At 30.8% G+C, this 12,931-nt stretch overlaps 2 protein-coding genes across 2 annotated transcripts in view; one reads left to right on the plus strand and one right to left on the minus strand.

Annotated features, from left to right (window-relative positions):
• Positions 1-3,880, minus strand: part of LOC111089124 — a 24,319-nt gene extending 20,439 nt beyond the window's left edge. Inside the window, exons 1-2 of the mRNA XM_022400983.1 lie at positions 3,779-3,880; positions 936-1,665 (exon numbers count right to left, since the gene is read on the minus strand). Of these exons, the coding sequence (XP_022256691.1) occupies positions 936-1,665; positions 3,779-3,823 (775 nt within the window). The 5' untranslated portion in view covers positions 3,824-3,880. The remainder of the gene's footprint in view (positions 1-935; positions 1,666-3,778) is intronic.
• Positions 3,881-5,596: 1,716 nt separating this feature from the next.
• The window catches only part of LOC106472402 (polypeptide N-acetylgalactosaminyltransferase 1-like), a gene marked incomplete at its 3' end in the record, with an annotated part of 18,715 nt that continues 11,380 nt past the window's right edge, over positions 5,597-12,931 (plus strand). Inside the window, exons 1-3 of the mRNA XM_022400981.1 lie at positions 5,597-5,675; positions 9,806-10,856; positions 12,142-12,310. Of these exons, the coding sequence (XP_022256689.1) occupies positions 10,631-10,856; positions 12,142-12,310 (395 nt within the window). The remainder of the gene's footprint in view (positions 5,676-9,805; positions 10,857-12,141; positions 12,311-12,931) is intronic.

Here is a 12,931-nt window from a genome sequence, read left to right on the forward strand (position 1 = left end):
ATTTAAGAAAGGACTTGTGTCGCTAAAGTTTTGTCGGAACGAACTTACGGAAAATTAATTAACGAACGGAGACGTAACAACTTTCTTTACTTTACTGCACAATGTAGATTTTGGAAGAAATAAGTATTCCCTATGATGCAACATCAGTAATGTGGCGGGTTTCATTGTTCCCACAATAAATATATAGAAATAATAAGGTGGTTATGAGACCTGCAACAAAAAGAAGTATAATTAACAACTCACGTAAGCACAAAAAGTCTGTTAACTTTTAACAAAAACCTTGAAAGATGTATCACCTTCGTACTGGCTATGGTCTATAATGATTACATCATAGGCTTATGCAATCTACGTTAATATGTGTAGCAGTAGGAGTTTCGTTCAAGGCAAAAATCTTCTCGGCAGATGTGCAAGGTAATAACTGTTGTGCAGAAAGATGATTAGAGTTTCTGAAGAGAGATCTTATATGTCTTTATGTCAATTTGTATGTACTTTCCAATCATTATTTATATGTACATAAATGGACAGTTAGAATAATTTACACCTAACAGATTCATGTACATGTAAAAAGGATAACTTTCAGCATCAGTAGCTAATTCTGATTGGATTGAGGATATGAGGTTGAAACAATTTTACAAAACTTCCAATTGGAATTTTAGACTGAAAAATCTGCATTTCAAAACTTATAAACCAAATACAAAAATAAATACATTTAGGTTTGAACTGTCCATACTATTGTGGCCACAAGTTGGAAATAAAAGTTCTCGTTTATTCTTATCCTTAGATAATAACTAAATGTGCAAAGGTCCTAATAAAAAGCTTAGAACTCCAATCCTTTCAGAACTACAAAGTAGATAACATCATCATCATCCACAATTGGGTAATTACCATATTAATATTCAAATAATTAATAATCCAGAAATATAAAAATAACTTACCATGGCTAATCAAAACAGGACTTTTATTACAATTTTCTGAAAATTTTTTAGGACAAACCCCATTTTCAAAAGCTGGTTTCTTATCAACACTGTGGTTTGTACTCGTAACTGTTATCTGAGTGATTGTATTATGAGGAATTGTACTTATTGTTTTTTCAGGTGAATTACTTTTTATCATACTATTGGAACTTAATCCTTCCAAGGCAAAACTATCATCAAAGTCAAGGTCAAGACTTAGAAAGTCAAGCTCTTCATGAGAAAGCTGATTTGATGTTGAATCTTCTATTGAAGTTTCCATTCTCATGGAGCAGGAATTTGTTTGTGGAATGTTAGTGAATGTTGTATTAACATTCTCAAATACCGATATTGGATGGTTAGGTTCAGACTTATGTTTCTGATCACAAACTGGAAAAGATTCTGGGGAATTTCTGCTTTCAATCAAAAGTTTAGAATATATATTTTTAGAAAAAATTCTATCACAAGTTCTGTTATCCTTTCCCTTCTGGACAGTAAATGGTATTTGTTGGCCATCCCCTTCTGATCCAAGCCTTTGTTGGAAAGAAAATGTATGTTTTTCAGTGCCTTTTATAGTTAAAGAAGGCATAGAAGTATGAGAATTTAACTGCTGTCCATCAATCGATTCTCCTCTGTCACTTGAATTATGATGTTTCTTTAACAACCCTGGACTTGTTTCCATTGAGGAGACTTTAAAAATATCTTGAAAAAAATCCTAAAAAAAAGAATATATTCATCTAACATTAAACAAGTGAAAAATAAAAACAATACATTTATCAACATTAATTCAAAACTGTATAAAGAATGACAATAAAATTATCAACATTCATTCAAAACATAATAAAGAAAGACAATATATATCTAAACTTAAACCAGCATAAAGTAAAAAAGACGATAAACAATAACTTAAACCAGTAAAAAAAATTCAATACATGTATGAAACATTAATTTCAACCAGTATAAAGTATATTTTCTAGACACTCCAAATTTTCCACTTACTCCAAGTTCAATAACATATATAGTTTTATCTAAATGAAAAACATAAAAACATTTTTGTTTTTACATTTATTTGATGCTCAAAAATGTACAAGTTTTCAGTCAACAAAAAACATTCAAAAACTATTTCTTAAACTATAAAAACAAAATATTTAAAGAATAACATAAAACATAACAATCCTGTGGTTCATTGATTTTTAAGTCTTGATATTTAATCATCCTCAATATAGGAACTGTCATTACATATAGTTATAATGAGCAAACCAGTAAGTTTTTATCATGTTAAACAAAGAAATAGTCATACATTAAGCAACGAATAAAGATTGTACTGACACATTTATTTTAAATGACATTTTAAAAAATAGTCATCAGTAGAATGGTTGACCCTCCCCTCCCCCAACCATTATTGTTTTGTCTGTCTTAATTTTGGTGTTTGTGCGAGTTTTGTGGTATGTTGTTTTATAGCAAAGCCATACTGAGCTATCTGCTGTGTCCACCGAGGGGAATCGAACTCTTGATTTTAGGGTTATAAATCCCTAGATTTACCACTGTCCCATCAGGGGAAGAATTTTGTGGTACCAGATATTTTGTAAATGATTACCTTGACCTTTTAACCCAAGATCTTTTTTACTTCCCCAAAGGAAGTGAGCTGTAGAAGTGTAATGAAAAATATGCTAGAACTCTAAATTAGGTATCATATGGAAAGCAGCTGTGAACAATGAACAAACAATGTTATTGCTATTTGCCTCCAAGCCTTTATGAATGAAAGGGATAAAAATCTATAATTCTATGTGAAGCATATTCTAAATGTATCTTAAGATTTTCTAAACTTTAGTAATCATTAACAGATAATTTTACTGATTTTGCTGTAATCTAAACTGCACAATGTCCTCTCTGGCAATTATGTGTAAAGCTTTAATATCAATAATAATTATAGATATTGTAATCTTTGTTATAATCTAAATTGGGAATGCATATTTCATTTTCACTATTTCTTTCTCTATTGAAAATCACACTCAGTGATAAATGTACTTCATTTTGCATAAGTCTAGAAGTTTTGCATTGTTACATTCAAAAGTATTTAACAAAGACAGTATTATCAACACCACACCAGTGTACAATATATTATACAAAATAAAACATATGGAGATATATACCACAATTTTATATTACATGACACTGACAGGCATACCCAAGTTGGCAAGCAAATCTTTTAATGTTGAATTTAAGCAATTTGTTAAACCATTAAATCCAAGTTCTAACTTCTACTTTTAAGTTTTAAAGACAAAACTTTGCAGTGAGAGATTGTGACGAAATGTCTCATTAACTTAACTGTGTTAATTTTAGTTACCAATACCATAGTGCTATAAATAATAAAATATCCATGCAGTAAGACCAGTAACTAAGTTGAGTAAGCTAATGGCATGTGTGCATCACTTTAAAAATTGTTTACAGTTTATTCTTAACTTTCTTTTTACCCTTAGCATTTTCATTTCCACGTCAGATTTATTCATTTCAATTTAATTATATTTTTCAGTATTTGAATTGCTCAATTGGGCAGTAGTTTGGTCTTAGGTTCCCAAAATCAAAATATTTATTTTATTTTACAAAAAATGTTTGTTTTCGTCATAAGCTGTATAATTAATTATTAATATAACAATTAACATAAAGTAATAAGCATCAAATGTAATTTTTTAAAACAGTGTGCCATTATTTATTTATTACAATATATTATTGAATATATAATTTACATATTAGTAATAGTACTATTACTAGGTTATATTATGATTAAATTTGTCAACACATTTATGCTTTGTTTAAATGTATTTTACCTCATCTTCTAAATCAAACTCTTTATCAGAATCTACTTTAAACATTTATTTTGTTACAAATACAATCGATACTTTAAATTTTTATTTTTAACATTTAATACAGACAGCTGCTAACACTAACTCAGTAACTGATGTTGATAATACACACGCTTGTCAAAATTCTACTTAAATTTTAGCGCCACAGTATAAAACGACCTCAAATTCATTAGGAACACTTTCACCATTTTGTTAAATATAAGTTATATTTTTAGTAAATTTATATCATAAAATATTTTAGTGAAAAGTGTTGAAGGGAAGTAAAATAAAAAAGTAATTACAATTAATAATAGTTTACCTTAATAAAGCATCTGAAAGAAAAACTGTAGGTTTAATGGCTTAATACTCGAATACCTGTATTTAATATATATGCATATCTTTAGAAAATTATCTCTTCCACAAAATGTATAAATATGTATATTATAGTAGTTTTTCTCTCTGTATATTTGGGTTCAGATTCTATCATGTAACTGATAATGGTTTTCGAATATATTGTTATTTAGATTTCAGCTGTTTTTTCAATATATTACTGAGCAAGTGGGAGGTTGGGACATTGGACTCGCAATCTGCGAGTCGCAGAAGCGAATCCCCTCCCCGAACATGCTCGTCCTTTCAGCCGTGGGAGCGTTATAAAGTGGCTGTCAATTCCACTATTCGTTGGTAAATAGTAGCCCAAGAATTGGCGGTGGGTGGTGTTAATTAGTTGCTTTCCGTCTAGTTTATCACTCCCAAATTAGGGACGGCTAATGCAGACTACCCTCGAGTAGCTTTGCGCGAGATTAAAAAAACAACCAAGCTGGGGAAATGACACCTCTGATCATATTGTTGTAAAGTTATTGTTTCGTTGGCGAGTTGTTGTTTTTAATTATCTGCAGGAAAAGTCTACATAACGTTAACTAATCGAGTCGAAGCCTGCGGTCAAATATGCTCGCTCTTTCAGACATGGGGTGTTGTAACGTGATGGTCAATTCAAATGTTCCTTAGTAAAACGTAGCCTAAAAATTGGTGATGGTTACTGCTAGCTGGTTGCTTTCCCTGTGGTCAGTAGTTCAAAATTAACGATGTCGGCATATAGTCTTAGTAGCTTTGACAGGAAACTTGTTTTTTAAAAGCAAAATGACATTGGGCTATCTGCTATGTCAACCGCAGAGAATAGAACCCAGGATTTTAGCGTCGTAAATCCGTAAACGTACTGTTGTCCCATTGAAAAAATTGGCAGGAAATAAGCAGATTACGAAATTAGTAAAATAATAATATAATCAGCTAAACTGCAAGGACAGTCACATATTTAGAGAGCAATGATAAACTCATATTACATTTCTTATTGACAGACAATGCATGCCAGTCTTTAATGGAGAATACACCACATTTACTTTGAGGAATAAGGCATTTTTTGTTTTGTTTTTAATTATGTGAAGTTGTTGTTCTTAGGACAAAAACTACACAATGGACTATCTGCACTCTATTCACTGGTGGTAATTGAACCCTAGATTTTAGTGTTGTAAGTCCATAAACTTACTGCTGATCCACCGAAGTACTTAATGTATTAATCTAAATGTTTATTTTCGCCCGAAAAGAACTTTAACGTTTTAAGTACAATGAAAAAAATATCATGTAGCAACATTTTCTTGCTGGTCACTTCAATTATTTTTGATTGCATTTCTTCTTCGCTCTCTCTATTATTTGTCATTATTGTTAATATCATTTTGTACGCCTAATGAGCTCACAATTTTCCCTCTAAAATTGATGACGGAAATGACGTTACTTTTGCTCTTAAAGCTAAGAAGATTGATGACATGGCGACCGAAGTAATTTAACCAAAGGTGCTTCTCTTCTGCTCTTGAATATGTGTGAGAGATAGGTGGGTGTTGTAATAGTTCGATGTAGAATTAGAACTTATAATTTTATTTTAGATATAACGTATTTTATATATGTTATTGTTTAAAACTTAAAAAATATTCAACAAGTTTCATCTAGGACTGATTAAAAGTAAAACTTTTATTTTAAATTTAAATTAAAGTTGTATTTAAATTATTTATAATACTAATAGTAGTAGTACTAGTAAAGGAGTTCATAGAAGAACTAGTACTAGAACTTAAGTTGTCGTGTGTGCTTATAAGTCACCAGTAACTAAGTACAGCTCTATATGTTTATTATTACTATTAGTATTGTTAAAGGACTTCTTGGAGAGTTTTAATGTGTCCTAAAGGTATAAAAAATACAAGTCACCAGTAACTTGGTAAGAGGTGTACAGTTCTATATGTATACTATTAGTTGTAGTAGTGATATCAGATATTCACATTTTGTAATGTTTTCTGTGCTACTCTAGTTCTTTGGTAGTTGATGTTAAGTGACGTTTCTATAGCAACAAATAATTGTATTAATAATAAACAGTGAAAAAAAAAAAAGATGCTCATAAACAATTTAGTTGAGCTAAATGTACAAGATCTGACCAAAGGTTAACATTTTACTTACACTGTTATATATATAGTCTTGAACTGCTGTCCTAAAAATGTGTGGTTATGTATTTGTTACATCTAAGGATTGTTTCTGTGATACTTGGTGCTAATAAGCCATGTAATAAACAATTAAACATTCTTTGTTAGATGGTGAAATAAGTGTGTTATATAGATATGTGGAAAAAATGTCAAGTTCTGCTGGAATATCTAAAACTGTTATAAGAAATAAAAGTATTTATTTTACATCAGAAAATTACAGTTATTTTAGGGAAGGCTAAGTAAGTGCTATTATGCCAGAACTGGTACTTTAATGAACTGATCCTAATCAGATTCCAGATTGAGTCTTAATTTGATTCTAAAAGCTGTGTTAAGATTAAGTAAGTTTAAGTGGATTTTTTAAGTAGAGTGGTATTAGATCTATTTGGTGTGTTTCAAAAATAAGCTAATTCTGTAGATAAGAACTAAAAAGTAACTATTAAGGTAAATAGAGCTAACTGTGTATATGAAATGACTAGGCATGTAACATGTCATAAATCAATATGCAAGAAAACTAAAATGATTGCTCTTAACAATATTTTTGGCCTTATTCCAATTAGTATTTCATGAATGCAAAATAGTCTTGGTAAATGTAAAAATGAATAATGAATCAATAGTGTTCAAAATTATTTTAAATGACATTAACAATGATGTTAATGAAACTAACTCTTAAAGAACAATGGAGCATTATTTACAGAACATAACATATAGTTGTGTGTTCTTTCAATGATTCTCAGGTTGGAGTGATTATAGCAAGGATGTGACAGTTAGTCGGCTAGCTTCCATGAGATATACGGATCATGATACTTCTGAGTCAGGATTTTGAGTATCTTCATATTCATATTTATCACATAAATACCTATATATATTATGAAATCTGCAGCTAAATACATTATTTTATTTTAGCTTAGGTACAGCTTTGTCATAAAATTTTAAATGCACTCATCAGAGAAATACAACTGGCCCTGATATGGCTAGCTTTTTCACACTTCATTCTGGAATTATGGCAAGTACAGGTTTTTAGTTATATACAAGCGTGTCCAGTTTTGGCTTAAAAAATATGATCACCTTACATTAAAGCTGAAAAATGTACAATTACATCTCGTCATAGTTCATTCTGCTTTAGTATACATCACTTGTTTGTTTTACTTTGAAAATATTATAAACATTTGTTTACCTCTGATATAAGTACTTTGTCATATTCATCTGCTTTGACTTTCACTAAAACTTGTATGTATGACACGTATATCAGAACATAACTAATTTCTATCAAACAACATAGCTTGCATACCATATTCCACACTGATAACTTTAAAAGTCCAACTAATAGGCCTAACTACCCAGATCCTTCTTTTGACAAGTATGCCTATCTACCCAGATCCTTGCCTGACTAGTACTAGTAAGCCTATCTACCCTCATCCTTCCTTGACTAGTAGGCCTAACTACCCAGATCCTTCCTTGACTAGTAAGCTTAACTACCCTTTTTGAAACTAGTTGTCAGAGAGAAAGTTGGGATTTAATTATCTATTCTCAGCATAATTTAAAAATTTTTCTTGCTTTATTAAGTTTAAAGATATTTTATAGGGCTTCTATTTTGTTGTTGTTGAGGGTATGCCCTTTTACTGTTGTGTATTTTGACTTTTAGAAAGCTTTTGATAAAAGTGCTACACCAGGAATTTATTAGGACATTGGATGCATACGAAACTGATGGAAAGGTAGAGAAATGTTAGCAAAATCATTGGCTTATTGGTATAAACTAGAAACAAATATCGTGTAAGGAGGAATTATTATGATTGGCTATATGTGACTAACGAGGTTCCTCAGGTGTTTGTCTTGTACATAAGCTTGAAAATGATTGGCTCCATTCAGAGTACTTTAACAGTGGAAAATAAGTCCATTAATTTTTAATTATTTAATCAATTTCATGTAGCAGAATTCTTACCTGATAATTTTTGTTTGAATTTACTTGCCATATATAACAAAAATCAATGTAATAAAAGGCAACACTTGTATACACCAAATCTACAAACCATGCCATGAAAGTTAAATTAAGAGGATCACAAGGTAAAATATCGTGTGCAATATGACAAGTTTCAGTGATTTTGAGATAAAAGACATGAACTATTTTTTAATCTATTATTTCACTCATTTACCGATTCTTAGCCAAGCACTTGTGTGTATGTATATATCGAAATACCGTTATCGGTTCTGGTTGCCAACTTATTGTCATAACGGATACTTTATTTAATTTAAATGTTTTGACATAATACTACAGTTAATGTTGTCCTTTCAGAATAATTTATATTGTATCAGAAACACTTTGAAAAAAGAAACGAGAAAAAGCTTGAATATGTTAATTAGTATTGTAGCATAAGTTGTGATACTTGTTGGTCAGCAGAAAACGTGACAGAATCTATATTTATCACATATTAATGTAGACAGTATTAATAACTTTTGGTATGTCTACTATTATTACCTACACCACCTAATGTGGGTGAAGGTTACACAGGGGGGAAAACATGTGTTTTTCAGCAAGATTCTCGATAATGGCTGAATGGATTTGGACAAAAGTTGGTGTACATTTGAACTATGACCCAACTTAGAAGTGCTTAGTTTTTGGAGGGTCAAAATCAAAGGTCAAGATCACAAAAATAAAAAAAAATCCTATTCTGTTAACATGAGGACATTTTTGCTCTATAACTCAGTCAAAAATGATCGTAATTTGATAAAACATGTTGGATATATGTAGAATATTATTCATAATTTTAGTGCTACAAATGGTCCATGTTCGTTGATAACAACAGACATATTTTTGTATTTGTTTTGAGGACCGAATATGATCAATGCTAAGTGGCAGAGGTATGCGCTCACTGAGTGCCCCTCTAGTTATATATTTGTTTTTGTTAAAGTGATACCCATTTTATATTCACATGTAAAATATGCAGTAATGACTTGTACGTTGTATTCTGTTATTCTTGACCTTGTATAAATATATTTAAGTAACAGTTACCATAAAATGTGAAGATACAGTGTTAGATACTAAACTGGATGTGATAATTATCAGAGTATTTTAATGCTACAAAATTTCATTACAAAGTTTACTTTAAGTTTGGTGTAATACATTTATTTTCCAGTTTGTAACAATCATTTTCCATCATAGTAAAGTATTTTCTAAGATGTGGACAGCGTTGTTTAAATCTCAAGTTCACCAAAGTGTAGCATATAGTGACTTTGGTGTGGATCTTTAAGTTGGTCTGAGTGTTTTCAGCGTAACTCAGTAAAATACTTGTTTTGAAGTATAAGCCATGTTTATATAAATAAAAATTCTTTTCTCATAGATGTATTAATGCAATAATTGTGTTGTAATGAAATAATATTAGAAATCTCTTCTTCTTCAATATGGAATTTGAAAAGAATTTAGAAGCCTAGTGAAAATTATCATACGTTAAGTAAGTAATAGGATGGTTTGTAAATGTGATTTTTACTTCTTGAACAGAAATAGCAAGATATTACAGATGAAGTGGAAGGAATGAATGTTTTATATACACTTAGTTCAGAATTATAATTGTTTTTCATAATGTTGAATAAACTTGTCATGACTTTATTGGTCTTGAAAGTTTATTAATGTTTAGTTTTCTTTTTAACCAGCTGAAAAATACTGCATATGATGACCGAAGCAAGTAAACTGTGAGATGATAGAAGTAGTTAAATCACATTACAAGTAGATCCTTGTTTAGTTGAAGTGTCGTAATCAGATTACAGTTATATCTTGTGTTTGAGTACAGGAGAGGTGTGTTTAGTTGAAGTGTTGTAATCAGACTACAGATATAACTTGTGTTTGGGTACAGGAGAGGTGTGTTTAGTTGAAGTGTTGTAAACAGATTACAGTTATATCTTGTGTTTGGGTATAGGAGAGGTGTGTTTAGTTGAAGTGTCGTAATCAGATTACAGTTATATCTTGTGTTTGGGTACAGGAGAGGTGTGTTTAGTTGAAGTGTTGTAATCAGATTACAGTTATATCTTGTGTTTGGGTATAGGAGAGGTGTGTTTAGTTGAAGTGTTGTAATCAGACTACAGTTATATCTTGTGTTTGGGTACAGGAGAGGTGTGTTTAGTTGAAGTGTTGTAATCAGATTACAGTTATATCTTGTGTTTGGGTATAGGAGAGGTGTGTTTAGTTGAAGTGTTGTAATAATTTTTTTGGAAGCCTTATTTGCTGTTTCATTTAGGAGTTATTGTAGTACAAAATAAGGCTATTGATCTCTGTAAATATTGATATTGGCTTGTGACTTATGTGTAAAGAAATACTAATTCATTAACCATGCTTCGAGGGAAGATTCGTTTTCATACATGTAAGGTAGTTTTAGTAACTTCTTTTGTGTGGTTTCTGTTGGGATTGTGTTTGTTGATGTACTACACTGAATGTATTGGTACTTCATGTGAAATTGGCAATGAAGTTCGAGGAATATCACATGGTGAAGAACATGCACCATTTGTCAAATCATCTAATTCACCTGCTGGAGAGTTCAAAAGCTGGACTCAACGTGGTAAGAATATTTTCTTTTCTGATGTTCAACAGAAGAATCTTTTCACATAGTTTTTACTCTATAGGACTTTTTTATTATTGTGATTGAAAACTATTGTACAGTAATATAATTCTTACATACAGTAATATAATTCTTACTGGTGAAATTAAAACAGATAACATTTATAAGTTGTAGGATTGAAAAAAAACACTAGGTAAGTGTTAGATAGGAAAGAAACAATATAGTCACTTGTATAAAAATATTAAGATGTATTTAACAGAGAGTTGAGTTAATTTTGTTAAAACAATATTGAATAATCAAATGAAGTCATGTGATAGCCACAGCCAATATAAAGTTTCAGTGAAACAGAATGAATCGGGACTACATTTTGATGTGATATTTTGTAGGTAGTGTGATGCCACCAAACATTTATAACTTTTGAGAAGAGTATATAACAGCCCTTTACAAAACAAAAGATTCATACATTCAGATTATAAAAGTGTATTCAGATTGGGGGATTTAGACTTTCTAAAAAGGGAATATCCCTTGTGCTTATTGACACTGGCAAACAAAAAAAATAATGAATCAACTTGGACAGAACTATCTAGAAAGAGACCTGCAACAAGTAACACCTCAACTGAAGTAAGCAAACTACAGTGTCATGTTATAGATGAGAATTGAAGAACACAAAGGTTAATGAAAAAAGCCATCCACATTTACCAGGCAACAGTACATAACATAATTAAGAAATATCTCCATATTCATACATCCAGTTCAACTATTGCATGCCTAAAGCAGCTGGAGAATGAATCATATAGGTATTCATACTACTCCATCTGAAGAACACCTGTCAAATTGCTGGACTCAGTGCCTATGGATTTCTTTGTGATCATTGGACTGTTAAAGGGGTTTTGAAAATCATAGTCCTGATACACTGGATGGTGGATTATGGAATGTAGTCCATGAGTAGTGGTGTGCTTTGGACATGACAGCCTTACAAGGAAGCCTTTTACAATGGAAACTGAGATGCATAATCTTCAGATAGAGCTTGACTGGATGTGGTGATATCAACTGTAATGACATGGTGAAGGTACAAAATTGTCGTAGTATAAACTTAATCTTTGTATGTATGTGTGTGTTTATTTATATATATATATATATATATATGTATTTTATGTTTATTAGAACAAAATTAATCACATGTAATATGCCAGTTTTGGTTATGGAAAGAATTTTCAGTACTAGAACTTATTAGTGTTTGTGTTGAGAACTCCGAGTTAAAACTTTATTATTTGTTGCTTCTCAGTTGTACACAAAAATCCAGCAGACTGGCCAGGAGAAAATGGAAAAGGAGTGGTCATACCTAAAGAAGAAGAAAGTTTAAAAAAGGAAAAATTTAAACTCAACCAATTTAACTTGCTTGCTAGTGACAAAATTGCTCTCAATAGGTCACTACCTGATTTTAGAATGGAAAAGTAAGATAAATTTTATGTCTAAATCACTTAAAAATAAATTTTTATTTAATGAAAGTTGCTAGAGATTGAAGCTAAATTTAATTTCAAAGCATATAGTGTTAAGTAGTTAGAAGGAATACTTTATCAACCACCTATGTAACAGAACTATTATCTTAAAACAGAGAGACAAATCATATACCCTCTGGTGTTTGGTACAGTCACAGTAAACAAAACTGTTAGTCAGGTTTTCTTAAACTAAAGTTATTAAATAGTTCTATCAGATAATGTTATTTAGGATATTTTTAAATCAACACTGTATCTAATAAGTCATATATGTGGTAGAATCTATATACTACTAAAACTCTGAGATTGTTTGTTTGTAATTAAATACAGCAAAAACGGTGCACAATAGTGCCATATTTGTAATGAACTGAGAATAGAAACAGAATAAAACAAGTTTCGTTAAAATCGGGCCACGGTTTACCCAGTTAGCCCCGTTTTTTGGGTCACTTTTATGAAAATTTCTAGATGAATTTAGGTACACTAGATGGCGCCACATATCGGTTTATCTATCTATCCATTCGTTTTCCACCTGATGACTCACTTTAAAATATCTTCTATACAACAATATATGCACAACAG

This window comes from Limulus polyphemus, unplaced genomic scaffold (genome assembly GCF_000517525.1).
Source record: "Limulus polyphemus unplaced genomic scaffold, Limulus_polyphemus-2.1.2 Scaffold5302, whole genome shotgun sequence".
Classification (NCBI taxonomy): Eukaryota; Metazoa; Arthropoda; class Merostomata; order Xiphosura; family Limulidae; genus Limulus; species Limulus polyphemus.